The following is a 16,546-nucleotide window of genomic DNA, read 5'->3' as shown; positions in this document are numbered from 1 at the left end:
ATAGATTTGTAATTCAGATGCTCCCTTTTAAAAAAAATTTACTTTATGAATATAATTTAAATAAAAAAAACACAATAGCAAAAAACCATACGAGACTGATGCCACACCATGGTTAGAGTCTTGTGCCATTAGTAACTCCCATCCATATCGTGCGGATTCAAAAAAACCCTTCCTTAGTTCAATTTATGGGACTGATGGTTGATGCGACAATAGTTGCAAACAGAATTTTAAATGCATATCAAATTTTTACCATTTAAAATGTGTTTTGCCATATGTTTTCCAAATAGATGGGAATATGCAACCCAACCCAAGCCCAAGCCCAAGCCCAAGCCCAAGCCTTAAGTGCTTTCCTAAGGTTTTTACTACGCTTTGTTTGGTTGCAAGGGGAATGCAAATTTTTTATGTAAAGTGGAATTTTTTTTCTCAGAAAAAATAAATTTAGATGTTTGATTGTAAGGGAAATATATTTTACATGTGAAAAAAATTTTACTTAACCATTAAAATTTCCCTTTTTATTTCCCCACCAAAATAGAAAGAAAAAAGAAACCCTACTCTCACGATCTCTCCCACTCTCGTGACTCTCACCCCGCTCATGACTCTCAACGATCTCTCTCTCTCTCACGCGACTCAATTGAGTTTGTTTTGATCAGAAGACTTTGGGTTTGAGCCAGATGGAGCATTACTGACCTATTGAGTTTGTTTTGACCAAAAGACTTTTGGAATGTGTCTTTCAGTCGTTATCACTTGTGATCTATGACTGTTTTCTTTGTGATCATCTTTTATATTATTTTAAATATTTATTTATGCTGCATTCATTTGATATATCGAATGAAATGATTTATTTTGGTTAGTGATAGAACATAGAATCTAATGACATTTGGTTTGATTTGGTACAGACCTTGAATGACCTGATTCACACAACCAATATAAATTTTGAGGAGCTGGGTGGGTTATGGATTGAAAAGTACTCCCCCCCACCCCCAATTTATTTTGAGGAGTTTAATTGAATTATTAGTTTTTTAAAATTTTACATCAATTTTACATCCAACCAAACAACTATAGTAAATTAATTTCACTTCACTTCTGTTGCAACCAAACGACTCAAAAGGGGAAAAAAAATTCTCTTCACTTCACTTCACTTCCCTTTCTTTCTCATTTCCCATTTCCCATTTCCCATTTCCCTTTTCCCTTGCAACCAAACACAGCCTATAATATGGTCAGAAAACAAGAATTGCCTGAAGGGGCATATGGGTTTGAAGGATCTGTTTGGTTGTTATCATCCACTTGCATTATCGACGAATCAGGTTTTATTGGAGGCGTGAAATCGTGATTTCCGTGAGAGAGAGAGAGAGCGAGAGAAAAGAGAGATCGCGGTGAAATTCCCGCCTGGTTCTGACTCGCACATGTAGTTTTGGCACGTGAGATAAGTCCGCCTTCTTCAGTTCTTCTCTCTATTGATGTTCAACTTTTCAACCCTCTTTCGTTAGTGAGCGATCGTCGATTGCTTCGCACCAAAACAGCAAAAGCCATCGCCGGCATTCGCAAGCCCAGAGTTAATTAGAAGAAATCGGATTCCGTTTCTCGCCATGGCTTGGCCTGCAGAGAAGATCGTGTCTGATATTGGCAAGAGTCTTGCCAAACAGACTCGCCCAAACAAAGATTCTTTGTTGAAATTGCTCAGAGTAAGCAACCATTAACCATATGTATGCCCAATTACTCGTCTCCTGTATATATATATTTTCTTTCTTACATTTCATTTTTGTTTGTACAAAAGGTCGCCAATATTGATGGGTTTTTATCTGTTTTGGGAGTGGTTTTCTGGTTCGTACATTTTGTTATTTGCATTTCTATTGTTGGTTTGAGTTTGGGAATGATATGATGCGTCTGTGCTCTCATTATTGATTCAGTGAGCTTAAAGTTAAATAGATGCTTTTGCTGATTGCTCTGCTGGGCTTCTGAATTAGTTAAGAGATTGGGAAACAAAAAAATTACTTGTCAAAGATGGAAAATGCTTTATTAGTAGTTCAATTTATAATGCATTCATAAGAGAGAGATCTCTGGGTTTTATTGTTGTTTCAAGTGGTTCAATATGGTAATATGCTTGTTTTTTTGGCTCCTTAGATATAGATTCCGTTCCGTTGTTGGTGGTATATTGGTTTTCTATTTAGGGCGCTGTTACGTACTTGGTCAGTAGACCTTGTGTAGTGAACAGATGATTCACAATGGTCCAAGATATCCTATTGAGCCAATCCTATCAACTCTCTACTCTTTCCCTTATGCCTATTCTTCCCTATCTTGACAGGTAGAATTGAAAAATGATAAACAAACTAAAAGACATGGTTTGTCGAGGGAACCAACGTTGAAGCAAATGCTTGATGGATAATTCCGTATTCTTTCCGTTACAAACTGAACACATATAAATAACCTTTTAGCTTAACAATTGATGGCTACAAACACTCATACCTTCCCACAACTACTTCCCACAGCCTATGGATAATCTGCCACCTCACCACAGCAGTAACAAAAGAGCAACCCAGTGCACAAGGCTTCCGCTACTACAGGGTCTGGGAGGGGCAAGTACACGTAGCCTTACACCTGCTTCACAGAAGAGGCTATTTCCAAGTTTTGAACCTGTGACCAACATGTTGCAATATTACAACTTAACTGTTGTTACCGCTGTGGGTGTCACCAAAGCAGTAACACCCCCGACGAATTGCCAGAGACTTGGACTCATCATCCATTTCATGACTTATTCAAACCCGTAACACTCCCAACAACTCCCTACTTTTACTAATAGTTCCACTACCAAACACATGCAATGTATACGTGGCTTACATAAAAGGTGTTTCAATGATGAATATGGATAGTTCGACTGTTTTGAAGCCACTTAGGCTCTGTACTGTAACGATTCTATTTTTTTAACATGATTTTGGGTCTAGCACACTTTTTTGAATTTCTATTTTTTTGGAGTGATTCTGCATCTTAAATGTTGTATGGTAATCGCAAAAAAAAAAATGATTTTATAATCTGAAAGAAACAGAAACATGTATGGTTCGTACTTAACAGAATCGTTTCTGTTAGAAACCAATATTTACATAAAGTGCCATCTTCACCATGGGTGTCAAAGTTGTGATTTTTAAATAAAATCTAAGGATAGTCAATGGTTTTTTAATAAATTCTAAGTTATGAAAACCATGATTACCCAAATAACTTAAGTCGAATGAGACCAATAAGAATATCTCCATATCAACAACATGGTGTTCACTTCAAATATGAAATATTTGGCCGTGTTTCCTTGCCATATGAAATATGAAATGTTTCAACAAAACTAGAAAGGGAATTCACGTTCTTCCAAAAGGAAAGAAATCTACAAAACTAAGCTACATGATATTACAGATTCTACCGGCCTGGTATTTCCCCAGATAAAAAGGAAAAGGATCAAGGGAAAGAAGTGGACAGATCCCGATCTCGAGGCCCTATATTGTCCCCTCTGGGAGACCAAAAATCAAAATCAAACCAAACTATGAAACCCAATACCCCTTTCTACAGTGAAATCAAAGAGGTAGTAGTTATCTGCATTTCATTCAATAAATGAAAGACAACGACGATATGATCTCTATGAGTCTCCTCTCTCACAAATAAAGCCCCCACACTTAAAATTTCCCTGATTTTTACCAGTTCAGCTTAAGAACTACAAAAATGCTTCAATAATTGTAAGACAAGCAAGAAAAAGGAATGGGATTTCATTGAGAAACAAAATTGAAGTACAGGCAGAGAGAGAGAGCAGAAGCTTGGAGGAAGAAGGAAGAAGCAAACTTCTAGGCTATCTCTGCTGGAGAAAATAGGGCCCTAAAAGAGAAAATCAAAAACGAAAAAGGGCAGTCTTTTCCTTTCAGCATCTCACTAACTAAATGAAAGGAAAATGTAAGAAGAGATCATCACTGAAAAGAGATGAAAATGCTCTTCCATCTGTACAACATCAAAGCAGGTAAGCAGGGGGTTTCTCTGTTTCTAACCTATTTCTGCAGGAGCTTAGAGTGTCCGCCGCTGGTCGAGGAGAGCTTGGAGTGTCCGCCGCTGGTCGAGGAGTTAAGGACTTCAGGGATTGTTGTGCCGCCAAACCTGTCCGCCGCTGGTCGAGGAGGTTAGGGATGATGAAGAATCACCGATTTTCGTTTCCAGTGAGGGAGGTTAGGGATGGGTTTCGAGCGAAGGAGAATGAAGAGATGAGGAAGGAAGAGGGAAGTGACTGTTAGGCGAAGGACGAAGGAGGAAGGAGGATGAAGAAAGGGGTTTCTCTTGTGTCTCTCTTCTGGTATTCCAAGAAAGAGAATGAGTTTTAGGGTTCGGTCGACTGAAGTTTTAAGTACTTTTTATGTTTTAAGGGCAAATTTCGATTTTGCCCTTTCGTACTTAAGTCGGACTTTTCATCAGCGCCTTTTGATCAGAATAGGTTCTGATCGTGAGAAGCTTGGTTTTCATGCTTCAAAAAATGAATTCTAAAACTTAAAAAGTGCCGGTTCATTACAAAAAAACAAGAAATTGAACCGGACTCACCATACAACTTTTACTCTATTTCTGTTCCAAAAAAATAAAAAAACAACAGAATTGATTTTTTAGAATGTTACAGTACAGAGCCTTAGTTGCCTTTGACAACAATTCTGTTCCATGGTAGTATTTCTAGGTGCCGTTTGGCAGCTACTTCTGTTCCATGTGGTGTTTCTGAGCTGGAATTCTTTCCCCTATTACCAGGGAGCACATATACGGGAAAGAATGCATTTGATAACAGAATGTAAGAAGTGTTTCTGAATCAGAAAAAATGAAATAAAGGAAACAAGTTTGTACGACACTATAACAGAAACATTTTTTTTTTTTGCTAACGACGGAAGGCATCTAGAATGTTTTGACCATTCACAATTCACAATCACTTTCTAGTTCTTTCCAATATCCTTTTAAAGGGTCTTATATTATTAAGAGGGGAAGGAGAAGCCCCCAAAAAATTAACAGTAGGCAGAAGCCGCCAACACTAAAATGAAATACAAATTATACTCTGTGAACATTTGACAAAGAACCAGTAGTCTGAACTCTCTGTCCCTCGCCCAACAACAAAGAAAAATGTTAAGTAGGTCACTGGAACATGACGACCCATCTATAGAACATTTTGAGAACCTCTACCTAATTATTAAACAAATGATGACGAACAATGAAAACAGAAGAATGGAAAACAGATCAAATCACAAACAGATCAATGAAGGGAATCAAAATAATTCAATGAAAGCCTAGGAATAACCCTATGAAGGAAAGAGTAATGATGAACATACCTTGCCGGAAACAGAGCTCTACTGTGCTTTCCACACAATCTTTTCTGTCCTTATAATGATCAGATGGGGCCTTAACGTATTTATTAACAACCTTAAGATTGAGCAGAGGAGAAGACGGGAAATAGGTTGGATTACAAGGAACCCATCGACAGTTTTCTGAAAAATGTCAGAGAAGGAAATGAGAAGGGTAGCTCTACATTCATCCCTGAACCAATGTACTCAGCCTTGAAAAAGCCACAGTGATCCATTTACTTGGGCTTTCTTTAAGAGTGAGATGAAACATATGGTTTTTATGCCGATGAAACAAAACAATAGGAACTGAATAGAAATGGAAGTGGTTTTTGTAGGGGGGTCTAGAGGAAAAGACCGAGGATGTGGGACTGTTGGGTTGGGGGTGGTGGAGTCTGATCTTCATTCTGGTATTGAGTATTTGTGTTTAGAAATGAAAGACCAGAGATACTGATTGGAATTGCTGATGGCCGACCGAAAATGTGAAACACTGAGCATTAACTTCAAAAGAAGAACTTACCTGAGTGCCAGAGATTTCTCTGGTGAAGGTGGAAGACGACTGCTCAGACAGCTCTTGCCGTTGGGGTCTGGCTTTGAACAACTTTGTTACTGGAAATTGTGTTCTAAGAATACAGAAACATTTTTTTGTTCCTCCATTTCTTTTCTTAGGGCAGGTTTTTTTCAGTAGAACACAAAAGCAAACCTGCATGTCCAACAGGTTTCTGGTGTTTCTGTGTTCCCGTGGGGGATGAGGGGGACCTATTAGAAATGAGATCCCATCTTTTTCCCATTACACCCTGTGTGTGCACATAGTATCATCTAAGACCAATTCCAGGTAGTGCCTTGAAGCAGAAGTACAAGCCAGAAAACACAACATGAGCCCCGGACATGCCTTTGTAATCCCAAATACCCAATGACTGCCTTGTATATGATAAGATAGAATGCAATATAAAGAAAGTCAGGGAATGGGTTACCTACTCCTAACGGTCAAAGTGAAACATAAGAACACGAGAAAAGTTTCTGTGAAACTTCACCAAATGGCGCCTCAGTTGTTGAGATTGTGCCTGATCAGTCTGATGCAGTTATATTTGAACCTCATCGGAACCTTTACTTGAGCGCAATATTTGAACTTATTGGGGAAGTTATGGTAAATCAAGGCAATACTATCATTTATACACAATTAGAAAAGCATACTAGAGTAATCAAGGTTGTATTAGTCAACAAGCTTTTAGTGCTAATGCAAGTTTTGTCTAAAGAAGTTATCCGTTAAGCTGGTTGCATTAAATTTTATAAATAACTCCAGGCACAATTCTTGTTGAAATGTGCATGACTGACCATGTGGCTACCAGGAGGATTCGACTTTCAACTTCAATTCTTTTTTGTGGAATGTCATATTGTACTAAAGGGAGGTTGTGATGCCTGGCCTTGGATTATATTGTGCAATTTTGTCTTTATTATATGGGTTGTTTTTGTCATTTTTCTTCAGTGGATCTATTTGAAGGTTTAAACTTATCCCTTTAGTGTGATTTCGATGCCATTTTAGAATTTTTATGCAGTTAGCTTTCCATGAGACCAAGCCATGGTGAATCCTTGTTTTTTGGCCTTTTGGCTAATTTATTGCTAGGGTGGAAAGGCTGTAAAGGGACTTCTAGTTTTTGAACTTTCATTTGATTGAAAACTGAATGTAGTTTTATAGTGTTTCAATTTTTTTGTGTTTTAATTGGGAGCATTTGTTTTATTTTGTAAACTCAATGTTTCTAAAACTGCTTCTGCCTTGGATTGTACTAGTGGTCTCGACAATTCAGTGACATGGCCCGATGGTTGGGCCTGGAATACACCTTAAATACCATTGAACTATAAAGCCGTTGTCCCACCATTAGGTTTGTTAGTCCTTTAAGACTGGCAAAAATTTGTTATTAGGGTAAAAATTTAGCAAGTTGGAGTCTTAGTTTCGAAATGAGAAAGTAGTATAAAGATTTGGTATATAACAAGTTAGATAGCTCTAGATTTTTATTTTATTTAGAATTTTTGTTTATTATTTTTTAGTCTTTGGGGAAGCCAACATGCAACTAGAAATTAGTGATTGCAGGGTTACTAAATCTTAAAGCATTGTACCCAACCTAAAGGAAAAAAGGGGACTGACAGTGATCGTATGTGTGTTACTAAATCTTAAAGCATCCTTCTTCCTCTTTCCTCTTTACTTTCGATTTCCTTACTGGTTTTCCGGACCTATTCTTTCTCCTTAAATCACCTCTGAACCATGGTTCAAAAACTCGCCGAAATCTTGGGTATTTTGGGATTTTTTTATTTTACCGAAATGAAACTGCCTATGAAACATAAAAAGACACAGTTTCGGTCATCTTTGTCGTTTTGTTTCGAAATTTCGCTGATTTCGGTCCTATAAATGCACTATTTCGTTGAAAGTTCGGTCATCTTGATCATTTTGTTCCCGCTAATTCAGCCATTAACCCCTCAAAATGGCCAAGCAAAACACATGGAAAAAATACACTGTTTCGATGAAATTTCGGTATTTTGGTGGTTTCAAAACCAGCGTAACACCGAAATGAAATGAGTTCTTGAACCTTGCTCTGAACCCATCAATAACATGTTATTAAACGGTAATCAGCCCTTCACAAACCTTATATATGCTAGTCGATTGGGTGGGTTTCCCTAAAAATTTTGTTTGTTTGTTTGTTTGTAATTTCTCAGTAGGAACCCATTGAAGCCTTATAAGTTATAACCACCCTTAAGCTTCAAAAACCTCCATTCTCCCTTGAACCATTGTCTATTTTATTGGTGCAATAAAACCATATCTGTAATTTTACTATGAAACTACAGACTACACTGGAAATGGTGGTGCAGGAAAGAATCTACTGTTGAAATACTCCCTGAATTATACAAGAAGTAAAATAAGAAAACAAAAAGAAATTATACCAGAAGTAACAGATAAAGAGGGGTTCTTTTTTGGGATTAATACGCACAGGTTGATGAAATTGGGGCTACAAACAATGGACTCATCTGTATCCAAGTGGATAAAGGCTTCAATGCAATAATGACATCCCCAGTCAAAAATAAATGTCGGGTGTGGTTTATAAGCATTTACGGAGTTAGGAAAAACAATGTAGATTCCTACTAATAGATTTTATAACTCAAAAAGGTAAAAAAATAATAATTAAATACTAGTGAAATTCCTAATGGGGCCTAACTGTTGAAATCATCCCTCATGCTTTCCATTCCCCATTTTGGAGAGGAGTGAAATGGGTGAGTTATCAATTAATGTTTTATTTACATGGTTTTTTATGTTTCTGGATTACTTGGGAGAAGGTTTTACATTACTCAGTTTTATTGCTTTATTATTCCTTGCAGCAAGCTGCTAGTGCTTTATCAGAATTAAGTCAGTCTCCATCACTACAGCGGGTAATAGAGCCATTAAGCGATTCACTTATTCGGCATAATCTGCTTCAGCATAAAGATAAGGATGTCAGACTTATGGTAGCGATCTGCTTCAGTGAAATCATTCGAGTCCTGGCACCTGATCCACCTTTCAGTGATGAAATATTAAGGGTATTTTTCTCTCTCTTTCACTCTTTACCTCCTCAAAAGCAAATAAACATGTTCACACACACGTGATGACTCAGAGGAATTCCTTACAAATATAAAGGGCAAGGAGTTCTCAGTATACAGAGCCAAGTAAGAATTAAAAAAGCAGCAGTTTCCTGGAAAAAAGGAGACGAACAGGGCTAATACGATATAGATAGAGGACCGGGGGCGGGGAAACCATCCCTTTAATCCCTTAAATAATGAAGTTCCATCTAAACCAAAAATCTTGTTATTTGATGTCTTTCATTTCCCTTTGAATGGGGGAACATAAAAGAATGAGTTGCTGGGAGCCAACAAGAATCAGTTCTTCAAAATATCGTTATTCATTTCCTTTCAATAAAATCTGACGTAGTGAAATGTGTAATGAAAAGTGTTGTTCAGCAACCTGTACTAAACTTTTCTTTCCATTTACTTCAAAAAATGAGTCATGCAATCTTCTCATTGTCTCTGTTGCAGGATGTCTTTAAGCTTTTTGTCAGTATGTTTGCAGAGCTTTCTGATACGGAAAGCCCATACTTTACAAGGAGAGTGAGAATATTGGAGACGGTTGCTGCACTGAAATGTTGTGTGCTGATGCTGGATATTGGTTGTGATGATCTAGTTTTGGAGATGTTCAAAGTTTTTTTCTCGGTTGTAAGGTATGGTTACTTGTACTATTGCCATCTTCATGTTTGTTGTGTGCATTGTACATACAATATGGCCAACATATTTTTTTTTTTATCCTATTGAACAAATTAGTTTCTTTTTCCTCGTCTTATAAAACCAGATATTGTTGTTCTGATCTTCGTCAATGCACCCTAATCTTTGTGCCTGTCTATAAGTTTTGTAATATTTTATTTTATCTTACTTTGGGAACAAATAGGAAAATTTCAAAAACGAAGGCCATACTATATTTTAAAGTCCTTTCAATAGAAAGTTTGTTCTAGTTTGACCTATTAAAATTATGATACAATCTTAAAATCTTGAAAGTACTGCTGGTTCAATTTGTAAATAAATTGATATTTGTGGAAAAAAAAAACTTGCTCTCAGGCAAAGTTCTACTTTTCTTGGAGAAAGTGTTCAGCTAACTTCTTGGCTGATGAATTAGCCAGGGGTGGAATATAAAAGGATGCTTTGAATGTAGGTCTTTTTCCTACTGACTGGTCCCTTGTGACTTATGAGAGAATTTGTATGGGCTTCTGCCTTTCTTGCTGCTGTTTTATTTTTTCCTTATATTTTAGTCCTGTAAACTCTCATATTTTTCATTCTAACTACTTTGGTCTACTTGTCATTTGGCAATTGCCTTTCTTCTCTAGAAGCATACTTGAACAGTATTACTAATATTAAAAAAATCTTCTACAGAGAGCACCATCAACCGACATTATTTCAGGCTGTTTTGTCCATAATGAGGCTTATTCTGGAGGAGAAACCTTCTCAACCACTTTTGGATGTTACATTGCTAAATCTTCTAAAGGAGGAAAAGGTATCAATTTAGTGGTTCATTTTGTTTCTACACATGTCCTGTTACTTGTTCCCTACTATATTCTATACAGATATTATATGTTACCAAATTAGTAATATTTGGTATAACTGGATGGTATCTCCAAGTTTATTCTGTGAGTTTTTCTCCATCTTGTTGTGCCTTTATCTGACTTAGATTTTGTATTATTTACTAGGGGCAGTGTTTTCTGTCCTTGCGAGGGCCCTGCGCCCACAGACTGGGGAGCAGGGTGGTCATTGCACGCCCCGTGTCTATGGCACAGGGGCCTCTCGTGGACAGAAAACTAGTCCCTATTTACTAATACTAGTATTAGAGGCTCTGAAGCATCCCGAGTGCTTTGAATTAATTTTTCAAAACATTGTATGTTTATGTACAGTGTTTGTTTTGTATGTCAGTATGTGGTATTTTTGATCATCAAATGAAATGGGAAGCCAAGTTGTTGCTCTACTTCATTCAGTCAGAGCTGTATGAGAAGCTTCGGGTAATGGGGTTACTAAATGCCTCGCTAATGGAATCGTAGGGAACCTAATATTTTAGGTTAGGATTCTCAAAGAAAACCAGGATCGCAGGGCAGAGGTTGAAACACAACTGGGAGATTTTAGATAGCTCAAAATAAAGCATTCTGATGTGGTTGTAATCCAGGTTGAGGGACACTATGGAACAGGGAAATGAACCCTCAAGATATGATTCCTATCCAACAGTTGGATCTTGAGTTATGGACAATCCCAGAAATAGGAAGTGTTCATAACAGAACTCGAAACTGTTGTGTAATAGCAACTGATTCCGGAATTTTAGAAGGACCAGCAATTTATCTCTAGTCTGATTAGTAATTGGGATTAGAAATCTGCAGAAACTGTGTTAAGAGATTAGAAACACTGCTGGTACAGAAAATGACACTCATTGAATAAGTAACTGAGGTTGGGTATCGATTGCAGCAGCAGGTTTATGTCTTCAGCTGGTTGGAGTTCTGAGGATAGCATATGCAACCTATTACGGAACCTGTGAAAGTTGTTAGAAGTTCTAAACATGTGAAGACATACTTGATGGTAAGTTTGAAAGTAGAATAGAAACCGGGTCAGAAAAGGAGACAAAAGTGAAGGATTATTAAATCAGGCCTGAATAAACTGTGGGAGAAAACAGTACTCCCCACCAGCCAACTGATTTTGACTTGGAATTGATGTCAATACTTAAGGAGAAGAAGAAGGGTAGAAGGATATGTTGACTTTCCATGAGTTGTGGAGAATGGCCTCTCACCAGTCCCCCTACACGAGTCCCACTAGATCTACTGTCTCTCACAACCAGAACATTGCATACATATGTAGTAATAATTTACTAAAACCCATTCCCATGTGTGGGCTCTTCTTTAATCATAAAGTGAAGCATTATTTCAAAATTAGAAACTTTCATAACTAAGGAAGAGTTGATAAAATTGGAAGCATCTAGAGCTTACAGGAAATAGTGACTAGGAGACTTGAAGACCAAGGCAAATTAATAATTAAGAAGCTATAATAAAAGAAACCACAAGTTAGAAGCCCACAATTTTAGTAGCTTATAATATTGCTGGAATATCTCAAACTGAACCCTCCTTGCAAGTTGAATGGTTCTTCCACTTCACAAGGAAAGAATGGAATACTCCTTTGTGTGGGCATGTATTTGTTGTCCTAGACATCCTCAATCTTCTCTTTAACCTGTAGCAACATTTGGGGCATTCTCAAAGCATGTTCTGTATCACCTTCGTCGGAGTGATGCCCAAAATAAAAAGTAAGATCAGCAAAGTTTAAGACAATGCTTATGGCCATGTCTGGCAGCAATCATAGCACATAAGCATTATGTCTGACTTTCTTAAGAACTTTGTAAGGACCCATCTTCCACATGCGGACCTTCGTATTGGTGCTGAGAGGGAATCTCTCTGGGTATACTTACCATTACAATATCATCTGGTTTTGAACTCCACAAAGTGACGATGGTGGTCAGTTGTCGCTTTATAGGCATCATTTCTAAGGGCTATTCATTTGCCTCAATGCTAACACATGTATGCAGTGGAAGTGAAACAAGACTAATAGGCTGAACTCTGAGAACAATCTCAAAAGGAATACGACTCGTTCTCTTATACACCAAACTATTGTAGAGAACTCAATGATATAAATTCCAGATGACAAATTCTTCTCATAGCAATGAACGAGGCAATGAAGTAATTTTCCCAACTCCTTTTGATGACCTCACTCCGTGGATGAAATGCCGTATAGAGCTATAGCTTGATATTAGTTTTCGTGCACAATGCCTTCTAGAAGTAGCTCATGAACTTGATGGATTGGTCAGATATGATAGAGTCCAGCACTCCAGCAAACCATTCAAGCACACTAATTCGAAGAAAAGTGTGCAATATGGCTGGCATCCAAAGTCTTGCAACATGGTATGGAATCATGCTTCTCTAGAGTAGTGAGAAATCTATGCACAAAATCTGAAGAAAAGTGTGCAATATGGCTGGCATCCAAAGTCTTGCAACATGGTATGGAATCGTGCTTCTCTAGAGTAGTGAGAAATCTATGCACAAAATCTATCTTGCCACATTCTGATTTGTTACCTTGGTTTATGTGGAACCGGTAAAGGAGAGTAAAATCACGTACTTAGCTTAGTTCCTTTGGCAACCTGCATACATGACATTGCTTGATCACATGGTCAACGTCCTACTGTGTTCATGGCCAGTAATATCTATTTGCAACTTGGTGAAGAGTATTGACCTTGCCAAAGAATCCTAATCCTCCATTATGCAATTATTTTATAGGATGATGCCTTAAAGAAAAAGCCAAGAATGCATAATCACACACCCAGAAATGAATACCCATCACAGAGTGAGTATTAAGGATTCCTTCCACTTTGCTACAATCCTGGTAGTTAACATAGAAATCCTTGTCGGTGGCATGCTCATCCTTGATGTTATCGGTGCTTATTGCATGTGCTGAGAATTTGTCTAGAGTCAACACTTCTCTACTCAATGCATCTGCTATAGTTTTCTCATTCCCGGCCATATACTTGAGTGCGAAAGTAAACTCTTGAAGATTAGTGACTGCTTAGTGTGCCGGTTGCTCACTATCTTTTGAGAGTGAAGGTCTTTAGGGGCCTTGTGTTTGGTGAATAGTATGAACTCTTTCGCGATGAGATAGTGTCTCCAATGTTTCAATACTTGAACAATGGTGTAGTACTCTATATGATCAGTAGACCTCTTCTGTGCTTCATTCAACTTCCACTGTAGAGGGCAATTTGCTGACTTCCTTGCATGAGAACTCCAACAATACCTAGGTGTGAAGCATATGTAGCAATTCTTGAACACCCAATCAAACTTTGGGTAGTGGCAAAACAAAGCCCTCTGTCATCTTTTTCCTTGATAAATTTGAAGGTTTAGTGGTGGTTGGTGTCCACTAAAACTCTTCCTTGTTTTGAGTTAGACACTCCATGGTAAGCACAATATTCGAACTATAGTCTTGGAGAAATCTGTGATAAAAAGATACAGGTCGTGGAAGCTTCGGACTTCAGTGAGAGTCTTGTGTATTGGCGAGTTTAAGATATTGTGACTTTTTTAGGATCAGCCTTGAGTCCTCTTGAAGAAAAAATGATCCCAAGGAACACAACCTAGCATGAGTAATCACTTCTTCAAGTTGATGTGGAGTTTTTCATCCTGTAGTGCTCTTATAGCTTGTCTCAGGTGGTCAACATGATTGTCCTCTTTCTCATTGTAGCTCAAAATTTTGTCAAAGTAAGCAACATGAAATCTATTGATGACAGGGCATAATACCTGAGTCATGACCTGTATAAAGGTGCTCAGTACAGTGGTAAGATTGAAAGGCATGGCACTTTACTCAAACAATCCATCCTTTGTTTTGAAGGCGGTCTTCCATTCATCACATGGTCGAATGTGAATCTAATGATATCCGCTTATGAAGTTATTTTTGAGAAGACCATTGCTCTTGATAATCTGTCATCCATCTTCATATGGTGGTGGTGGTGTAAAATTAGGGGGGGTGGGGAGTGATGGTGGTGGGGCAACATGAGATGGGCCTTGTGGGATAAAATTGGAAGAATCTATAAATTGAATGAGATTCTTTCCTTTATTAGAAGCTGTCAATTTTTTGATGGAAGCTTGCAGTGATGTTATCCTAATTTGAAGGAAATGGATTTGGAATTGAGGCCATAAACACTAGTTGTGAGCAAGGTTTAAAGCATCGGTTTCACGTATTGTATCAGTGGGGTGATTTTGAGAGACATATCGTATCATGTTGGAGAAATGGAAGATACGCTAAAGATGCTCATGGAAATGGTCAAGATATACATGGAAATACAATTTTGAAGCAAAAAATAGTATAAATAAGCAATATATAATATGTATCATGCATAAACACTAAAATGGAGAACAATATATAATGAGACAAGTGCATTCACTTGAAATTGTTATAAAGGATGAGGTTTCTTACATGGAGTAATAGTCTATTGCCATAAAAAGTGTCGGGGTGGTTCAAAGTTATAGCTGGAGGGGTCTTCAGGAGTAGGAGCGACTAGGATGATGTTGTGCATCGACCAAGGTTCAAAATTTCGGGTTCCAAGGGTTGAAACCAAAATTTCGGTCAAAATTTCCAAAACCTGGTCAAAACCAGGTTTTTTGGGGCCAATTTTGGAAATTTGGACCAAATTTCCAAAATTTTCTGAAATTAGGGTCAAAATTTCCAAAACTTGGAAATCTCGGGGTGGGTTGAACTGCAAATTTCAATCGAAAGTTCCAAAACCTAGAATTATGGCATTGACCAAATATAAGCACGATATTGACCCCAGTTGAAATGGTTATGGTAATGTGCCCATAGTTATGGTAATGTGGGCACATTACCATAATTATTTCAGTTGATAGAGAGTAGATATAGATCTACTACATATAATTTTCCCAAAAACATAGGACTTGGTTTTTGGAAGAATGAAAAATAAATGATGAGATTTCGATTTTTTGTGAAATTTCTTGAATCTTAGTACAAATCCTTGCAAATGATGAAGTTTGATGGTATGAATGGGTTAGTTTTACCTAAGTCCATCGATTTATAGCAAAAAAATAGGTGTAAAGACAATGATTTAAACACAAAGATCAACAAGTTTTGAGAAACCTACCTTTTTTTTGTGAAATCTTCTTCAATCTCTGATTTTAACTTTTTGAATGATCCGAACTTCGGTTTTTAGGAACCCTTTGAATCATTTTTGAGTGTAGGTTATATCTATGCAAAAAACTTGGTTAGAGGGCCTTTTTAGGACTATTGATTGGTTATTCCTGCCTTTTTTCGTTTTTCTTGGTTCTGTAATGTGACTGAAACCCCACTTGGTGGGCCTTTAATGGCCATATCACATTGTGTCAGCCGATACGGTATGATACATATCAATACATACTACTTTTAAAAAAAAAGATACATATTGGCCTGTATCGTATCGATACTGACTGATACCGATACATATTGGCCAATACGAACCATGGTGGCGAGATTATCAACCTGATCTGTGAGACGGGTGATGTCGGCTTAAGTTTCCTCTTTGTGGGAATGGAGTTGCTGAATAACTTCACTGTTGGCCACCATGATTTAGGGACTGGAGGAGAATGTTTGACTCTGATAACAAATTGGTTGAATCTGGGGTTCTAAAACCTGGTTTGGATCACTTATGGGCCCATCTAAGTATTCCATAACTCAAATATAAGAAGTAATGACAGTTCTGTAAATATACTGAAGTTTACAAGGGAAGTGGTAGGGTCATGGATAAGCAGATTTTTAAAGGCAGATCAGCAATTAGATAGGGGAAAGGACAAGAAGGGAATTATGAATTAATGAATAGGGGTAAACTTGGACTGAAATTAACTAATGGACAAGATCTGAATTAGAAAGGAAGGCAAGGGCAAGTATGTAATAACAAAGTTTTCTTTTTAACGGACCCAATTGAAGGTTGTCTTCTACTTTCATGCATGAGCAACCAGTGGAAGGAGAAAGTACTTCAATTGGGAGAACTGTTTTAAAGGACCTCTGTTTGGCCTGTAATTTCTAGCAAAGTATCACAACTCCCAGCTGTATTGACTCCTATGGTTGGCCACTTGAAACAGCAAGCAGGAGATCAG

At 37.6% G+C, this 16,546-nt stretch overlaps 1 protein-coding gene across 7 annotated transcripts in view; it reads left to right on the top strand.

Annotated features, from left to right (window-relative positions):
• Positions 1–1,329: 1,329 nt before the first annotated feature.
• Positions 1,330–16,546, top strand: part of LOC122073829 (sister chromatid cohesion protein PDS5 homolog A) — an 87,974-nt gene continuing 72,757 nt past the window's right edge. For 4 of the 7 annotated variants that reach the window (XR_006138881.1, XM_042638485.1, XM_042638482.1 and 1 more), the window contains exons 1-4: positions 1,331–1,682; positions 8,697–8,894; positions 9,387–9,568; positions 10,272–10,392. Coding sequence is in view for 5 of the 7 variants with exons in the window: in XM_042638485.1 (XP_042494419.1) it covers positions 1,587–1,682; positions 8,697–8,894; positions 9,387–9,568; positions 10,272–10,392 (597 nt within the window). In the remaining 2 variants the exon portion in view is untranslated. Of the gene's footprint in view, positions 1,683–8,696; positions 8,895–9,386; positions 9,569–10,271; positions 10,393–16,546 lie in introns of all 7 variants that reach the window. The other 3 variants (XM_042638486.1, XM_042638483.1, XR_006138882.1) reach the window with 2 other exon arrangements.

Source organism: Macadamia integrifolia, chromosome 3 (genome assembly GCF_013358625.1).
Source record: "Macadamia integrifolia cultivar HAES 741 chromosome 3, SCU_Mint_v3, whole genome shotgun sequence".
NCBI lineage: Eukaryota > Viridiplantae > Streptophyta > Magnoliopsida > Proteales > Proteaceae > Macadamia > Macadamia integrifolia.
Note: the sequence above shows the minus strand (reverse complement) of the source record. Positions and strands in the feature narration are given on the sequence as shown.